The sequence below is a fragment of the Leptosomus discolor genome, chromosome 2 (genome assembly GCF_034619465.1).
Source record: "Leptosomus discolor isolate bLepDis1 chromosome 2, bLepDis1.hap2, whole genome shotgun sequence".
Classification (NCBI taxonomy): Eukaryota; Metazoa; Chordata; class Aves; order Leptosomiformes; family Leptosomidae; genus Leptosomus; species Leptosomus discolor.
The window spans coordinates 53,673,610-53,693,139 of NC_141392.1; the positions used below are offsets into that span (position 1 = coordinate 53,673,610).

General features: G+C 44.1%; 1 protein-coding gene across 1 annotated transcript in view; it reads right to left on the minus strand.

Annotated features, from left to right (window-relative positions):
• SHPRH (SNF2 histone linker PHD RING helicase) overlaps positions 1–3,698 on the minus strand; it is a 56,628-nt gene extending 52,930 nt beyond the window's left edge. The window contains exons 1-3 of the mRNA XM_086482382.1: positions 3,515–3,698; positions 1,446–2,118; positions 535–664 (exon numbers count right to left, since the gene is read on the minus strand). Coding sequence (XP_086338508.1) covers positions 535–664; positions 1,446–2,087 — 772 coding nt within the window. The 5' untranslated portion in view covers positions 2,088–2,118; positions 3,515–3,698. The remainder of the gene's footprint in view (positions 1–534; positions 665–1,445; positions 2,119–3,514) is intronic.
• Positions 3,699–19,530: the final 15,832 nt, after the last annotated feature.

Below are 19,530 nucleotides of genomic sequence, written 5' to 3' on the forward strand. Positions count from 1 at the left end.
AAAATTAGGACAAGGCCCATATTTGTAAATTTGCAGTGATGTATTCTTAAAACTGTCATAAAGGTGCATTTCTTAGTAGTTTACATTGTAACTGCTTTACAATATAAACCAAACAAATTCTGTTGCCCCAGTTGTGTGTAAGGCACCAAATTAGGTACAAAAGCTTTCCCAATTTAATTCCTGGTTCTTTTAAACAGTTCTTGTGTAACTCAGACAAGCTACTGTAGATCTGTTGAAACAAGCCACACAAATCAGTGTAACTTACTCCCAAAAAGGACTCAAATGTGCCTCAGTGCCTTATCTGTAGAGAAGAAATATTATCACCTATAATTTGACCATGAACTAATTAACATACGATTGATGGCCAGATAATAATATGGAGAGAATTACCCAATAATATTACCTTGAAAATAAAGCTGCTCTAGATGGCAATACCTACTTAATATTTTCGCTTACATTTAAAACTACTAAAAAAAAAAAAGACACATTTTAATAACAAAAATTATTCATCAACATTCAGCTGAATCGCATTACCTGGAATTAAAAAACTATAGAACTTTTCCATTAGTTTTTGAATCAGCTGATTAGCTTTTTTGGGTCTTCCACCTCCATCACTGAGAAACTCTGGTTTACTTAGCCCAGCTTCCAGAAGGTAAATCCCAACCTGCAAAATGGTTATGTAGTTAATAATTTAATTAACTGTTAGAATGTCATGAATATTACAAACAGAAGAGTGTGAAAATAACAGTGCTTTGAAAATTAGATGTAGACAGATAATAAGTTGTCCTGGTCCGGCTGCGACAGAATCCCAGCCCAGCCATGCCAGGCAGGCCATTAGCAGTTTCAAGCCAGCCAGGGCAGCTGCCCTGAGGTAGCTACAGGTGCAGCCCATCCCATAGTGTCATGGTCATTATAAAGGGGGAAGGTTTGCTGAGGGGAGAGAGCTCCTGTGGGGTTCCTCCTGCGGTCTGCTCTCAGGTTGTGACAACTGGATATTCATTTGGCTGAGTAAATCTCTGTATCTCTCTGTTGGTATTGGTGGTGTTTTGTTAAATCTGTTTCACTTCTACCTACAGGTCTGCTCTCCTTTTCCTGATTCCCCTCCCCGGCTGGTGAGGGGTTGTTGTGTGATAGAGCAACCGTTATAGTTCAGGCTAAACATGTAGACACAAGTCTACTAAAATCACCCCACAGAGAATACAGTACCTTGCAGCTAAAAGCTTCTGTGACTCCTTCAGGTGACGCATTACTAACAGTGCAACAGTAAAAAGAAATTTTTTAGGAAAACACACACTGAAAACATTTACAAAAGCATGTGGAAACTATATAATTTCATCACATTATAAAAATATATGGTAGCTGCCAGACTTTGTTCAGAGGTTTTTATTTTATATTTCACACAGAAAAGAATTTCTTAAATGCAAGAGAAGTGCATGAACCCATACCTTTAATACTTGAGCCTCTCCAGGTCTTTGATAAAGTCCAATTATCTTTTTCTTTTGCAACCATCTCAAGCCTTCCAATATTTCACCACCTAAAGTTGGTTCCACCAAAATACATTGTTCATAAGCACCCAGGTATTCTTTTGTTTCATTACTGTACTCTTCTTCACTTCTTTCATGAACACAGACCTGCAGCTGATCATCAGAGTCTCCTCTCATCAAAGTAAAGCTCCTTTCATGGAATTTGTCAGTTAGAATTTGCTCAGAAGGAAGATGAAGAGCAAATTCCCCCAACAAAGCTTTCCAGGACGCATCCACACGGTATGGCAATACTATAATATTTAGCGGTACTGACACAGGAGCCAAGATGGAATAAGAGTCGTCTTCATCGTTAACTGTCAAAAACTTCACAGATTTTGAGCCACTGCCGCCTTTTTGAATGAGATCTTCATCAGTGCTATCATCATTTATAACGATGAAGGATGCAGAAGAAGTACTTGGACCTGGAATGTGGTCCTCATTACTCATTTCATCATCTAACATTATCATCTCATTTCGCCGGTCTTCATGCATATTCCAGCAGAGCTGTTTTTTCTTCTCTTCATCTATTTTTGATGGAGGCGCACGTTTTCGACGACTACTCATTTTGTCGTTTTCTCAACAGTACTTCCAGTCTCTGCAAGATGAAGTAAATCAGTCAGCAATAACTATTACAAAATCAAATGCCCACACTGAAGTTTTACTGTGCAGTGGTTGCTAGACTTGCGAAAGGTCTGGACAGACACAGGCACTACAAAGTCTGACTGTTCAAAAGAGACCTGGTTTAGTTGCACGTGTCCCTGTGCAACTCCAGTCACACAAAACTGGACATGAAGCATTTGCCTTGTACTGTATCTTATAATGTTGCCAGACAGCTACAGAGATAGATCCACACAAATGTTACATTTCACAGCTGTTACTTAGAATCTTGTGGGACAGATATAAAGTGAGAAGCAGTGGAATCCCTCAAAGGTGGGGGTGGAGGGAGACAGCAAAAGAAACTCCACAAACAAAAGCGCAGGAGATTTGGGGGCGGGCGTGGGGAAAATACACACACAAAATCCTTCCTTCCTTTCAAAGCCCACATTGAGATGAAACTTTAAGTGAACTTGACACAGGGCTAGTCCGAAGCTGCCATTACATAAAATGGTTTAGAGCCTAAGCTACCAAGTTCTGTCCTTAGAAGTCCCTAATGACCTTCTTAACAGTATTGAACACTTTATTTTCCCAGGAAACTCTGCATCCTGGCACCTGGATATACAAACTGCTTGCAGAGGAGCCCTTACTTATACTATTGTGCATTTCAGCAGGACCAATCAGCAAATTAAATGCATAGTCTTACTGATCTTGACTAACTGCAAAGCTAAGTCAAGATACACGTCCAGCTCCTCGACTGAACCTGGGCAGTGAAAAGATTTTGTGGATAAAATACTAGAAAATAAAGTACACATGCTAAACCACACATGTGAAAAAGCAAATTAGGAAATATTAGACCTATCTGGGGAACTCAAAGCTACATGTTCATACTTACATACTCAATCAAGTAGTAACTTTTTTTAAAAAAAAAACAAAACAAAACAACAAACCACACTGGTTTTATAAAGAGCCTGAACACAGCAACAGATTTATGACCTCATATTATAGCACTGTCTTTGTCAGCAAAACACGAAAATATTCAGATACCCATGTCAACTCAGCTCCCGCAGACAACTTTTAAAAGAAATGCAGGGAGAGGCGAGTATTCTAACTACCAAGTCCAGTATCCCACATCCTAATGTTAAAGAGGCTTATGCTGGAACAGGGCAGAATTCCTAGAATTCTGAATAATTTTAAAACGGTTTTATATTAAAAAAACCAAACCCTAAGTTTTATCATTCATGAAAGTCAAAAGAAACATTCAGGAAAAACAGATCAAGATTTGTACAGAGTTTCAAACAGAACAGAACTACGAAAAGGAAACATGAGTTTTGCAAAATAACACTCATGCACACCGAGGGGTGCTGACAGCAAACCCCAACGCCAACTACACATACCGTAACAGGGCACTGGAACCAAAGAAGGATCCCTGGATCCCCCGGTCGGCAGGTGCACACTCACTTCAGCAGCACACTCTCAGGTATAAACTCGGGAGAACCGCTCTGCTCCAGCAGATCCGTTTAAAACTCCTGTGCCAGAGGACGACCGTGCCTTCGACGGGAAGCCACAAACCTGCGAACAGCAGAACGCGAAGCAACCTGTGGTGCTCTGGAGAGGCGACACAGCGCCGACCGCAGCGCTACCCCCGGCGCCTCTCTAACAGCCACGCTTCAGCCGCGCCGCACCGCGCAGCCCACCGCTGCTATGCCCCCCCGGTGCCCCTGCCTCCCCCCCCCCCCGCCCCCGACTCCGTCGCCAGGACGCGGGCAGGTCTCGTTGTCCCTAACGAGTAAAGTTACTTGGAACTCGGGAAGGAGGCGACAGCAGCGGATGGCCGCATTCCTCAGCGATCACTTTTACCTCCCGCGACATCTGCTACCGGAGAGGTCAATGAGGCTGCGGTGTGCCTGCCCACCGCCGCGACGCCCCCGCGGCTAACCACACGCCACCCGTGAGGCCAGGCGAGAAACGAGCCGCCGCCCCGGGGGGCCTACCGCTCCCCAGGGGCATTCGCACAGGCCCCCGCGGCCGCTTGGCCCCGCCGCGGCCGCCCCGTCACCCCGCAGCCGGCCACGGCACAGGCCGCCCCGCCGCGCTACGGCCGGTAGGTCGCCAGGCGCGCAGGGCGAGCGGGCCGGCAGACAGACGGGCCGGCAGCCGCCCACCGGAGCCCAGGTGGCGGCCCCCACCACGGCCCCCGGAGCCGCGCTGGGTGAGGGGGGAGCGGAGCCAACCACCACCAACGTACCGAAGGAGTAAGGCCCCTGCAGCCGCGGTCCGTCCCCGGCGGGGGCAGGCCCCGCCCGCGCAGCCGCAGCGGGGGCTGGCTGGGGCGGGGTGCAGTCGCGACCCCTCCGCCGCTGGCCAAGTCGGAAGGACCCCCCTGGGTAGTGGAGGGGTAAGCAGACACGGGGATGCGCGCGCACCCGCCCTGGCCCACCCGGCGGCCAATGGGGTCTGAGGAGGGTGACAGTTCTCCCCGCCCCTCACGCCAATGGAAAAAGCAACGGGAGGGCGGCGAGCGGCGCAGGCGCAGTCGTTGGCCCCTGGGCAAGGGGGCGGGGAAAACGCTGTTTGCCCTCAGTGGGGCGTGGCTGAGGGAGGATCAAGAACGAGGCTGCAACCTTGGCGGCGGGCGCAGGCGCGGGCGGAGGGGCCGTGGGAGTGGGGCCGTTTCGGCGGGAGCGTGTGCCAGCCCGCGGCCTCGGAGCTCGGTCCGCCTGCCCCAGGCAAAGCCTTCCGACGTAGTGCGGCAGGCGGGTGGGAATGGCCCGGGTTATGCCTGTGAAGCACGAGGCTGGAGGGTGTTGGGTAGGTTCAAGCCCCGCGTGGGGTTTGTGAGGTGTCTCGGGTCTCCACAACAGGTGTAAGGGGTGATAGAAGAAAGTCCGCTTCAGGGGAAACGAAGGGAAACCTTTTGGCTGGACTGACTTTAAGCACAAGTACCAGCTCTGGCAGTGCTTGCGTCGTTGCTTTAAAAAGCCTGTCGGCTTTAGAAACTGTCACGGAGCAGAGGAGGTGCCGCCTTGTTGCCGTGGCCAGTCACGCACCGGAAAAAGCAACGCTGAGAAATGGTTTCTCAAAGTAGTGGTGATGGGGGAAACCTTGATGCAATCCATGAAGTAAAACATGAGAGAAAAGAGGGGCCTGCAAAGGTCCGTTAAGTCATGTGACAAGAGTGATTTAAAGAGTGGATTCCTGAGTAATTAGCCCTGCAAAAAGGCAAAATTGGTCCAGCGAATTTTTAACGACAAATACCACTTAAATAAAAGCTATGAAAACATCAATCTTGTGAAATACGCAGATCCATGCTTGGCGACTTAAAACAGTTGTAAATACACAAATTGGAAAGCCTCTTGCAATAAGGTGGGATTTTTTTCCTTGTAACAATCCTTTCAACCGTTTGTTAGTCCGAGTCTTTACAAATGAATTACTTGGCTGTGTCTAACTTTCCACCGTTTTCAGCCCTTTTGGAAGGCTAAGGCCCCTGTGGGTCCAGTGGAGCTGCTCAAAAGTGCAGCGTGCAATAGCAAAGGGAGCCTTCAAAGTGTTCGCCCTTGTGCCGTGGTGGTGTGGCTGTTTTAATTCACAGTGTTTAGTTTGCCACATGAGCATTTGGCATTCCCATATGAAAACTCACTTAAAAATCATCACTCAGTCCTACATTCCAGCAGTAAATTACTGCAAAACAGAGACGACAGGGAAGACACTCTAGTGTATGTTGGTAACTGGAATAATAGCAACTGAGGGGATGAAGAGTGAGCAAACCTGTTTTATGAGGAGATTTCTGGGCCCACAGCTCAGTGGGGCCCGTGGCTCAGCTGTGGGGAGATGGGGACAGGCCCTGGGCCCTGCATCATTGTTCCCGGGGGCTGATGCAGGGCCCTAGGCCATGGGGAGCTCTGGGGAGCCAGGCAGGGACAGTCAAGCTGGTGGGTGCCCTGAGGATGCTGGTGAGTATTTGCTGGTGTTGCCAGCAGAGCTTTACTGCTAGCAAGTTTTCTGGCAACTATTTGAAGAAATTGTTGGGGAGGTGGCAAAAGACCTAGTTTTGCTCAAAGTAGGAAGAAGGTCCTATTAGTTCAAAAAGTTTAAAGCCAAACCTGGATCACCCTGGGGACAACTCATCGTGTCCCCACGCTGTGATCCTGCCCCCAGTGATCGATGCCCCTGCGTGTGCTGTGTCCTGGCATACCGGGTCTGTGTGTTACAGCCTGTGCTGCCAAGCTGGTGTCTAGGAGTTGCCTTGGGAGGCTTTTTGTCTTCCTCCTACCAGGAAAGTCTTGTTAAAAGATCTTCCTCCTTTTTTTTTTTTTTTTTTTTAATGGAGCCTTTTTATTTCTGGATGTGCCTTTTGAGATTTAGCTGTTGACTCAATCAGTAAGATAGTGAACGGTTGAAGTTATGTGCTTCTCTAGGAATTTATGAAGCTACCATGTTTCACTCCCACCTCCTGGCATGCGACCATATGCCTGGGTAGGCAGCTCCCTTCAAAAGGATGATACCCAGGTTCACACTGCAAGATGTGAACATCAGATTTTCCCATCCTGAATTGGCTTTTTCGATGACAGGAGTCAGGGCAGCCAGAGGACAACTCCTACCATAGTTACTGAGGTAAGGGGGTCATAAAAGTGCTATGCTGTCAGTGTGGGGCAGGGTGGATTCCCCCCCACATGGGACCTCAAATGTGGGACTCCTCATGCAGGTGTCCTGCGTCTGCTGTTGACAACCTGATGCTGTGAAAAAGTCCCACCACTGACTGCTGCTTGTCCTCCTCCACTCAATGTCTGGGCTCTAGCAGCAATGGGAAACAGGAAAGAAAAGGGAAGTCTGCCAGGTGGAACGATCCCTCTTGCCTGCAGTCTCTAACCAAGGGTACTTGGGAATATAGGGAATACAGACTTTACCTAGTCCATTGCCCCTCACTTGCCTTTTTATTTTGGGATTGTATGACTCCAAAGACAGACCTCTGGTGTAAAGCTTCCCCAGGAATACTAGCACCAGTGGCAATGCTTTGCATGACTGTCCAATTATTGCGATGCGACACTCAAGAGGTATGTTAGGCCTGTGCCCTTATAAAGGGTATGGAGGGGTCATCCCAGGTATGAGTGAAACAGAGAGAAACATAAAAGGTTTCTGGATTCTTGCCATGCTGAAGGTCCGTCCTGCTTAAATGCAGGCTGGGCACAGCTCCTTCCGAAAGGCCTTAGATACAATATAGGCTGTGCCGCTTGCCCAGGGAGTAGCCTGTATCCACTGGCATGTCTGATAGAGGCTTCACAGGTGTAGCCTAAAAGTCTTCCTATAGGGGTCACAGAATCACAGCATAGCAGGAGTTGGAAGAGACCTCTGGAGATCATCTAGTCAAACCCCCCTGCCAAAGCAGGTTCACCTACAGCAGGTCGCACGGGAACGCGTTCAGGTGGGTTTTGAATATCTCCAGGGAAGGAGACTCCACAACCTCCCTGGGCAGCCTGTTCCAGTGCTCTGTCACCCTTAACGTAAAGAAGTTTTTCCTCGTGTTGATGCAGAACTTCCTGTGCTGCAGTTTGTGCCCCTTGCCCCTTGTCCTGTCACTGGGCACCACTGAAAAGAGCCTGGCCCCATCCTCTTGACACCTGCCCTTTAGTTCTTTATAAGCGTTGATAAGGTCCCCTCTCAGTCTTCTCCAGGCTAAAGAGCCCCGGGTCTCTCTGGGTCTTTCCTGGTAGGAGAGATGCTCCAGCACCCTGCTCATCTTCGTAGCCCTCTGCTGGACTCTCTCCAGTAGCTCCCTGTCTCACTTGAACTGGAGAGCCCAGAACTGGACACAGGACTCCAGATGTGGCCTCACCAGGGCAGAGCAGAGTGGGAGGAGAACCTCCCTCGATCTGCTGGCCACACTCTTCTCGATGCACCTGAGGATACCATTGGCCTTCTTGGCCACAAGGGCACATTACTGGCTCATAATTGCAGTCAAATCTGATCCTAAGGTTAGTAATAGGAAACAGCTTTATTAATGTAATGGGTTCTACAACTAGCAATAAAGCTAGCAAGGAACATTGTGGTATCCTACAGAATCACAGAATGTTACTTCATTATAAATCTGTAAATCGTGCTTAAATGTGGTGGATCTACCCTGACAACTCGCAGTTTTCCAGTTCGAAACTGTGGGGCCCCCAAAAGCACTTTGTGAGAGTGAATATTCTGAATTTCTGAAGGAGCGCTAAACTTTTGGCACAAGCTTTATCCACTTCTGAATCCAGTAGCTGATGAATCATCCAGAAAAATTTTCCTCATCTCCTTCAAACTGAAAAAACACATTACAGATGTAATGCTCTAGCAGTGACTGTGTTACGTAGCCCCTACCCTAGCTTCCCCAGGAACTGGTGACCATCAAAACACTACTTCTTTCCCACTAAAAGCCCCAAGAGCACTTCTTTGACTCAGACTTCTCCAATACAAATATACGGCAGCACAAAAAAGAGCAGTCAAAAGTGACTGAACCAAAACATTACATCACATATTCTCCTGTGGTAAGAGAATGAAAGAAAAACCCATGGCAGATGGTAGTCAACCATTATTAGAAACCAGCCCAGCAGCATACACTTCAAGAATCCATATAGAAATGGCAGGCAACAGTCCATGCTTCAGCGAGCTCTGTTCACAGTCTAAGGGCTGTGAATCTCTTAGTGAGTCCTTCTCTTTTAGTTAACTTTTGTATTTCTATGTTGTGCATGTCTTCTGTTTAATGATTTCCTCTCCAGGGTTGGGATTTGTGCTTTCTTTGGTAGTGATGGTGGATTTTTAAGACTTCTAATGTAAAGCACTTGTGAAGGTGAACTTTATTTTCTCATCTGGATGTCATAAAAATTAGTAAGCAAGAAAGGAACCTTTCTGCTTTCAGAAGAGGGGAAAATACAATGGCACCAGGAGGGTGCCTGTTCTGCATAATGATTTCTGTCTGAGCCTCTCTTTTTCTCTCATCTCCATTCTGTAGGAAATACCTTCCTTAGTTCTCAGGATAAACGAGCTATATTTTGAAATAAGGGTCAAGAGCAAGTGGAAGAATGCCCATTTCTATTCAGCAGCTAATGACTAAGGATCCTAGTGATTAGTACCTAGTAATTTCCCTCCTGTTCTAAAGAACTTGAATGCATGAAAGAAGATAATTGTCATTTAATTTAATGAAATAGAAAGGAACAGTATAAAGAGAAGAGAATATGACATGAAGTGAGACCGTGTGTTTTTTTTGACCACACTTGAGAATATAGCCTCCCTTGCCTATGGATAAAAATTCCCCTTGCTCTCGGTAGCAACTCTTAAATCCCAGAAAGAGTAAGCAAATAAAAGCAGGAGACATGCTACTTTGTAAAGGGCTTCTTTTTTTGAGGGAGGATGGAGAAGAGGAATCAGCGCATCAGTCAACGTGATACTTGAGAGTCCATTCCACCCATACTTGAGTTCCAAAGGCAAGCAGAAATTTTCTAAAGAAAATAAAAACTGTATTTGTCTCAAGTTTGGTTCTGGTGGCAGGAAATGTGAACGGTTGCAGCAAAAGAATAAAACTGAGGGCAGATAGATTATATTCCCTGCACTACAGTGATTGTACATTATGCTGAAGAGCTAACTGGGCATCTGTGTGCCTCAGCAAACTAGGTGGAAAACCACTCACCATGTTAATTGGTTAGTTAACTAATAGGAAAAATCTTTTTAGTTCTATAGATAAAAATCACCATATGATAGAAATGAGAAGATGGACCCCAGTGGAGGCATAATATGGCTCCAGTCTGTTCCAGATCCGTAAACTCGTGGTCAGTACCTGTGCCCTGGTAGGAAACTGTGTTTGTAGGTTCAGCTGTACCCAACTTCCTTAGTGTTTGCTGTTTTAAAATAATTTAGCTATCATAGTGGGACTTCTGAAGTGTTATCATATAATTGCTACCATCCACAGTGCATAATACTGCTTCAGGCAAAAGAGGAGAAGAGTTAAATATATTTCAGAGAGCTACAAAGAGCAGAGTATTTTTGTGTGCCAAAAGCAATCCTGTAAGCCAGTAGGCTAACTCCCTGGCATGCAGGGAACAATACCATGGAGCCACGGGATGGCAAGCCTCTCTTTTTTCACTTCTTCGGGGCATCGGTTCTGTTTCTTCAAAATAGCGAAGTTCAATATATCGCTCGTGCCCTTCTGCCTCTTGACACAGCATCTCCTGGAGGAATCTGTCTGCACCCCGTGGAATGACACTCCTCAGGCCATCTGTCTCAGCTCACGTGTATGCATAATTCTTATACACCCTTGTCCATCTGCCGCTCAGCTGAGCTACGTGCTGGTTTTGTGAAAACCAGGTGATATACCTGACCTCAGGACTGGCAGTAGCAGCTGATCAGTCACTGGTGGGAGTTAAGCCCATCTCCATTTTTCCAAGAGGAAAGGACGGTTAAAAAGACTGTCTAAATATAGAGCAGAAAAAAAAATAACCATGTCATTGCATCTAGGACATCGTCTAGAGTTACAATGTAGGATTTGGAATCCAGTTCTTGGAGTTATTTAAATATATACCTAAATAAAGTGTTTTCATTGCTTTAATATTGCTTTTATAAGCCTTTTTTTTTTTTTTTTTTTTTTTTTTGATAACAAAAATATGTACAGGAGAAGTTTGCAGTTCCTGAGAAAAAGCAAGCCCTCTGATAAAACTAGAATTAAGTAAATAAAATGTTTATAATAAAATCAGTAAAAGCATTTGGAAATTTAGTCTCAAAATATAGATGTTTGTAACATAATACGTGGCACAGTGGTTTGGAGGAGAGGTAAAGGACGCTCAAAACAGACAGGTGTTTCAGACATTATCTGTCAGAGATACCTTTCTTGGCGTGAAAAATCTTTATTTTCACACTCTGGCAAGAGAAGATTTAGAAAAGATTTGAATCCATAGCTGACTCTCTAGTATAAAAATTAAGCTAACCAAAACTTCTTCATGCAAAATTCCTATCTGTGGTCTGCACTGTGGATAAAAAGGCAATGCAAATTCCAGTTGAAACAAAGATGTGCAGTCTTCCGGGACAATTTTCTTTTGGCCACTTTCCTCATATGGAAGTGAGAAACGGTGTTTGTATTTTCTGTGAAAGAAAAGATGAACTTCATCGGGGATGTTATTTCCTTGATCTATACAATTAGAAGTACAGAAAGATCTGCAGTACTCAAGCCACAAACCAATGTGTGTGTTTGACACAGACGAAAATCTGCCTTCAAAGATGTTTTCTTCAAGTTTAACAAGGTTTGACGTTAAAATGAGTTCATAGGGGTTGATGTAGGTTCATGGCAGAAGACTAATAATCATTCTCTTTAGAGGAGCATTATATTTAATTATCTGTCCAAAATTCACCTTGGAGCCCACCTGGGCGATTACACTGGCTCAGAAAAGTGCCTGGTTTTGCGCGGGGGTAGGGTGTGTACTCCGCACCACCCAGCATTTGTTCTGATTCGGAGCTGAGGGAGCAGGCACTGCCGAATCACGGGCTGCACAGGGCATGGAACAGCTGAGGAGTATTGCAAAGCTGTCAGCGAACTACCCGGTGCTCCAGGGTAGTTACGCCTTATCTGGGTGTAGTGAGTGCCAGACAGCACTTCTGATGGAAGACGTAGGGATATTTCTGTCCGCGGTGTAGGGCGTAGGTAGCTGCTGTGCGGCACCGCGCCACCAGGGAATTACAGCGAGGCGGTTCTCGGCTGGGCAGCAGAACTGGCTGCTTTGTGCTGCTAATGCAATGGGATCTGGTCCCCTGTAACTTTTTTTTTTCTGAAAGGCACAGTAAGTCTGGAACAGGAGAGGCCAGAGTGTGGTAGAACAAGGCTGATGCTGCTGTTTAGGGAGAAATGTGAAGGGGCCGGAAGCCTTTAGACCCCCGCTGTCTGGGGCACTGTGGATCTCTGCAGCAAGTCTCTAGTGGAGAGGAGCCTGAAGCATCCCTGAGCTGACCTTTTACTTTGGCCTGAGGTATTAACTGACTAAGGCAGCAACATTAAATAATAAGAAAGAATATTTTCTCTGGATGTAAATGTCATTGCACTTCCAATAGTATATACACTTATGCTTTTATTAATCAAACTATGGTTTTGCACGTCTTTGGCCTAAAACTTGGAAATGCAATGAGCAATGAGAAGTTTGTTTGGGGCCCCAAATGTGTGTTTGGTTTTGGTTTTCTACATGGTTCCATGGGGAGCCCAACCTAGTGGGGACTGATGGAGTGCCCTGAGTAATTCAGCAGCTCTAGTTTGTGGTTTATAACCAATAAAATTGGTGCAAGCAATTTAAGTACTTTATTTTTGTGCTTCTATACATAGTCACCTTTTCCAATTACAGAAATTTGTAGTTGAATTTTAATATTTTTCTTTAATATCTCCAATATCTGAATTATCTTTTTGTTAGTCTCTACTTTGCCTTTCCCCATCCAATCAAACCCAGCTGCATGGATTATGTTCTAGTTGTAAAACAGTAACAAAAATTAATTCCATGTGTCCTGTACTCTCAGTAGGCTAGATGCAGAATCTGTTACGTAGCACTACAGTAACAATGTCTGTACGCAAATTTCCATAATAAACAATGCTTCAACCTGATCTCCTTCCTGCTTTCAGTACTCTGAGGGGTTTTCTTTTTTGACTTGTTATGTTCTAAGGCATTTTCCTTACATGGTGTCCTATCTTTGTGCCACGGGATTGGTGATGCTTCTTAGCTGGGGGTGGTAACATCTACCTTCTCTGGCTGGGGAAATGAGTCAGCAGAAATGAGTGCCTCACTGAACACGGTCTCAGGGAAAAAAACCACCTTGCAACACAATAAAACAGTGAAATATTATTCTCACACCCCTGCTTGAGCAAAAATAAACCTTCTTAATTGTGGAGGTAATTGGGAGGTGCAAAGAGATGGGAGAACAGGCTTTTATTTGAAAAATGATTGTGAGAGAAAGTAATGGGGTCAGACCAAAATAAATCTTTTCCTTTTTTTCCAACAAAGTATTACTTTTCATTAACTTCATTTTGTTTCTCTAGGCAGTCGGAACAGAATACAGAAACATTGCAGAAAGTATTCTCCTAGGATGCTTATGGACCTGCAGATGTTCCTAATAGATGAAGTCCCGGGCCTGCAGCACAGATGGAATGTGATAAATGATTAAGGTGTTATAACATATAAATAACGATACTATGATGTTGTGTGTAGAGATACCAGCAAAACAAGGAATGCTTATCTTCTGGCTTGATAAGCATCTTGTTTACCGCTTATCACGAATTGCAACAGCTGTGGCTCCTGCCCAAAGCATAAGTCAGTGTATTTCTGTCAGGGTCCTGGGGGCACCACCAGCCCTGACTGTTCCTACTTGGCCACCCCCCGGGGCTCTGCCCCTGGCTGCCCCACTCCAGACTGGAGGTGGGATGGGCCCTGGCTGCCAGGCCCTGCCCTGACGCACCCCCATGGGGAGCCCCCTCTGCCACTGGCCCCCAGGGAGCCCTACGACGGCTGCTGCACAAGGAGAGCAGCAAGGATGCTTCTACAGGCAAAGAATGGTTTTTCCTTTCTCCTGTACTTGGAAACAGCATTTGTCAGGAAGTCTTCCAGAAAAGATTAACCCAGTGTGAGATACCCACAATATCCAGTTTTAACCCAAATGCTTAGACATGTGGCAGTGCTATGCACAGCTGCTGGTAGCGTCTGATGAAGAGAGAGGGGTCAGGCAAGATTCCTGCACTCGCTGCTGGCCCGAAGGTCAATGTGTTGTTAATGAGCGTGGTGTCAGAAGACCTGAAGATAGACATTGCTGGTAACACAAGAAAGGTTAGGTTATTTTCAGAGAACCAGCCACGTACCATTATTTATAAGCTATCCACCGAAAGTGCTTTAGCCCTGGATGCCAAGTTTTGCTTTGCTACCCTGCTAACTCTGAAAGAATTACTTGCAGCTGCTGGTGTTTTTTCAAAATTTTGTTCCTTGTTTGGAAGAACAAATAAACACTATCGTTTGAGATGGGGAAAAAAGGGGCAGTGTCCACACCAAGCAAAACCTCACAGATTTTTTGTCCCAGCTTCTTGCAACTTGAGAGCCTTCCTAGGAGGGTCCTGCCCAGGCAGTCACATTTTCCAGTTCTGCCTGATTGGGTCTAGCTGAAACTGTTCAGGCTTGGGTTTGGTTTGCATGATGAGAGTTTGGTGTGGTTTGACGTTTTGGTGCCACCTTTCCCAGTCAATACGCACCTTCCACATCTGCTTCTGCACAAGCAAGGTGGTTCCCTGCGGAGCTAAACTGATTCTTCTCCATTCATGCCTTGCATTTCTGAGGGATTCTGGTGAAGTTAATGTTGTTAGGAGCAAGAGAACTTCAATTTGAGTGATCATTAAGGTATATGCAATGTGAAGTAACATAAAGGACAATCTGCTCTAAAGTGGTCTTTATTCTTCAAATGCAGACACTTCCCTATCTCAAAGCCCTAAAGTATTATATGCTAAGCATATAGCTTACTCCTGAATAGTCAACTTCCAATATAGCGCTGTCATTATTGTAGGTGTTATACACTTCTGTCCACAGAGTAAGAACTGCATCTAATCAGAGTTATCCCATAAACTGTATAAAGATGTGATACTGTTTAACAGCATTGAATGCATATTGCCTTCAAAGAAAAGGTTTCTGAATGCATTAGCTACACAATAAAATTAAAACCAGCATCAAACTAACAGCTTCCTTTCACCCACATTTTGTATCTCCAACCAAGACAGCTCAAATGGGCAAAGAGATAAAACAGTTTAATCTCAGCATCCTAAAAAGTACAATTTACAACCGTGAAATGTTGAGACACTCTTTTCTAATACCCTTTCCACACTCTCATATGTACCCTGCAACCTCAAGGAGCCAATGTGAACTCTGGTCTTGCAGCATCTGGTCTTCCTTGCAGCAAAAAACAGGCCATGGTGTCTCTCTCCTCAGCTATGGGGGTCTTGAACTAGATGGTATATACATGAGTGTGAATCATAGCTATGCTGCATGGAAAATGTGTGTGATGCTCCCTTCGTAGTATAGTAGTTTCTCTGAATGTTCACTGGGCAGACTTTTTTTAAATTTATTTATTCATGAGGCTTTTACTGCATTAGGAACAAAAAAACAAAATTAAAAATGAACTAGACAACAGAAGCTGAAGGCGGTCTTCTCACCACATATCCTTGAATTCCTCTCCTTACCCTCCTCAATTTCTAAAAAGAAAACTGTGAGGGCACAAACTTAAAAACTGTGTTAAATGAGAGGGGAGTTAAGCATATGTCCAAATACACTTTGGGATTATGTTCTGTACATGTGTCGTCAGTCTGTTTTCATGCAGCCACAAAATGAAAGCAAACGGGGAAGACTTTTCACACAGATGTAGGCTGAACATTCAAATTTTGGGATGATTTGGAAAATAGGCTGAAAATGTTGTATAAATGACTTGAGTAGCATATACTACATTGTCTCATAAAGGAGAGTAAGAAGAAAGAACAATGTGCAGCTTTGCTTCCTTTGTTGACAGTAGTTGGAATTTAGAGGAACATAAAGCCAGCTAGGACATAAGAGGTTCAATTAGGCTGAGAGATCTGATAATAGATTTGAAAAAAGCCAGTTTCCTGAGATCTGAACACAAGGCAAAGAAGACACACTAAGTGCAGGTACCGTTTAGAAATCAGAAACACAATAGGAATTAAGATGTTTATATGCAGCACTAGCAAGTGTCTGCTGAATTTAAATAAAGACGTGGAAATCAATAGCTGCCTATTACTGTAGTGACAGCAGCTGTCAAATCAATTGAGCTGGTTTGGGGTAATTTATTGGGGATTTATGGTTTGCAGCTAAAGAAAAAGTGCAATGATGATGAAAAAAGAATCTTTTTAGAATCTGTTGCCAAGAAAAAAGAAAACAAAAACAAAACCAAGCATATGCTATAAAGCAAGTACATGCTATAGTTATCAAGAAAATGTCCTCTAAAATAAAAATAAAAGGCTCTGCCTTGAAATTAATATGTGCTTGCACACCAGGCTTGTACAGATAATTTGAAAAATACAAGGACGCTTTGTTTTAAACTCAGTATCATGAATTTGTGGATGATCTCTAAACAATACAACTAACTGCTGTTTAGAAATTTTCCATTAAGTGAGTTTTCTTAGTGAGGCAGGTGTTGATTGCCTATGCGTTTTATTTACAGTATGACCACACAGCACCTCCGCCATGTATTCTTCCTGTCCCTTGATCCATTCATTGCTAATCAAGTTTCAAGAATCACCTTGTGAGTTACAATTAGTAATCTATACATGTGATTTGCGTGCGTGAGGGAGTTAATAGTTCCAGGAGGAGCCCACTTTCCTACCCAACCCTAGTAACTAGGCACATATCAGTCTGCCTAATGATCGCTTCATCCTCCACCTCTGAAAATCATCTCTGTTGAGTACCCAGTTGTACTCACCAGGGCAGAGACACCCCATTCTGTGGCTGGGCACCTGTTTGCTACTGCTGGTTATTTCACCTGCCTTTCTCCCAGGATGGGTATTTATGTAGGTCTACTTCTTCTAGTCAACTACTGATCTTCAAAAACTTGAACAAATGTATTTATTTTCAAGCCTTTTTAAAATTCCAGTGATTTTTTTTCCCCCAATTACAGACTGAGTAGTTTTTGGCATGTTGCCGGGGGGCTGAGAAGGCAGTAGCCACAGTAAACACGCAGGCTTTATTTCCTTAGACAAGAAAAATAAAAGTGTACTTTAATTAAGACTATGTGAGGTTCTTCTCTTTGGGTTTTCTTCACTGCTTCTGGCCTTCCTTTTTGATCATTTTCAGTTCAATCCCATGGCTACAGACAGTGAGTCAGATTTTTTAAAGAAACCAATGGGTTTAGGTGCATCCTAACATCTAATTCAAAGCATATGAGAGGGTTTGGTATTTCAGAACATTTGTTACTCCAATGTTTATGGAAAATCAGGATCTGATAGTGTCTTATAACTATGTTTTGCTCAGCAAGAACCAAAAAATTTGTAACAGCATATAAGGAAGATACACAGAAGAGTAAATGTCCAAGTATGATGTTTGAAGTTCTGAGATCTAGTACATGAACCAAACATGGGCCATTAAATATAAGTGGACTGGAGATATAAATGGAGTATTGCCTAGTTAGAAAATGGGTGGCAAAAGGCAAATAACTGATGGAAATGCAAGATAGAAAGCATTTGAACATACTTACTGAGAACCAGCATTCAGAGTCAATGAATTCAAAGTGCTGGATCAGCTGGACCTCAGCCATTTCATCACCAAGGGTGGTGTTATGCTTGATGTTTGTTTTCCTGCATTAATAAAGGCAATTTCTGTGATAAATCCAATGCTAAGTCAAGTAGAGTTGCATGGCTGGACGAGAGTAAGAAAGACTGATTCTGGAGGAACTGGGATTTGAAACACCCTAAGGACCAGCCAGTTATAGCTAGTGGCTGAGGAGCCAGGCACCTCAGGTCAGGATCAAGATCTTGGCATCCATGAAATGGCAGTGGGCCAGTGAGACAGTGCAGCCACTTCACCAGAAGGAAACCACAGAGAAAAAGCAATTAATGTGTCACCAAAACCACAGCAGCGTACTGTCAGGGAAGTGACAGGAAAGAGAGTTATAACAATGATTCTAATAGATACTGAAGTAATGAAATGCTTCCAGAAGTGCTTTGCCTCGATAGAAAGTCAAAATGATAAAGTCTGTGTGCAAATTCTGTTATCAAGGCAATTCCTCATGAGGACTATAAATAAAAGAAGTACTTAAAAGAAACATATGTACTTTGATATTGTTCTTGTTTTTAGTATAGTACAGAAGATGTCAGAACATGTGTAAACACTTAGTGGAACTATTTTTTCAAATGCTCTGGACTACCTCTGATTTCGTAGGTGTGGTCCTTTTGAGTATCAAGTTTTCACACAAATGCATCAAGCCATTTGCAAATAGTTTGAAGAGCCAAGTTTGTACGCCATAGCCTCATGCCATTTCTGGGTATCAGCTTCTTGTTCTGTATGTCTTGCTTTAAGTAATAGCCGTGTCTTAAAAATTAATAATTAACTAGTATTTGTTTCCTTGACTGAACCATTGGGTTCAGACCAAAGCATGAAGAATGTGTAAACTGCACAGATATAAATATGTAAGCAGTGTTATAAAAATACATATGTATTGGGTTTGCATGGCAAGGTTTTGGTAGCAGGGGGACTACAGAGGTGGCTTCTGTGAGAAGCTGCTAGAAGTTTCCCCTATGTCCCATAGATCCAATGCCAGCCGGCTCCAAGATGGACCCGCCGCTGGCCAAGGCCAAGCTCATCAGTGATGGTGGTAGCACCTCTGGGATAAGGTATTTAAGAAGGGGGAAAAAACCTGCACTGCAGCAATTGCAGCTGGAGAGAGGAGTGAGAATATGTGAGAGAAACAACTCTGCAGACATCAAGATCAGTGAAGAAGGAAGGGGAAGAAGGAATAAAGTTAAGCCTGGGAAGAAGGAAGAGGTGGGAGGATGGTGTTTTTAAGATTTGGTTTCTACTCTGATTTGATTGGTAATAAAGTAGAGTAAGTTCCCGAAGTCAAGTATGATTTGCTGGTGATGGTAATTGCTGAGTGATCTCCCTGTCCTTATCTCAACCCACAAGCCTTTTGTTATGTTTACTCTCCCCTGTCCAGTTGAGGAGGGGAAGTGATAGAGCAGTTTTGATGGGCACCAGGCATCCAGCCAGAGTTAACCCACCACAATATATCTGCTCCCTTTTCCTTTTTCAGTGTGCACTATTTTTAATGGCTGTTTACAGGATGCAGAGCATTGCCAACACCTCTTTATCACTCATTCAGCATAGTATGAATCTAGACCAGGTTTGCTTGGGTCTATGAACCGGTTCACTCACTTCGCTCAGTCCGTGGTGCTTATACACTATATAATCCAGGCAAGACAATTAAAATCTGAAAGAGGGCAAAGCCATGGCACCTCAGTCCCTTTGAATTCACTCATGCACATCTCTGCAGCTCAGCGTACGTCAAACCACAGATCCACTTTGAGGTGCATCTTTTCTTCTAAACCCCTTTAAAAAAAATGCATCTTCCATTATTTTATTAACTATGCAATGATGTGCTATTCTGTCACATTACCTACATTTAGAAAAATAATCAAAATAATGATTGTGAAACTAGAACAACAGGCCTGAAGTTCCCCTAGATGACACCTCTGAGTTTTATGCCCATGTATAGTGAGAGCAAAGTGAATAAAAACCGACCAGTCTGATGGCGGTGATTTTAAGTCATCCTTTCCATTCATCCTGAACAAATGTAAATGCATAAAGAAGGTGCAGCGTAGAAAATGAGATCATTTCAGCTAAAGGTCACCATAAAATCTTTAAGGTATTCCATTCTCCTATTCTTT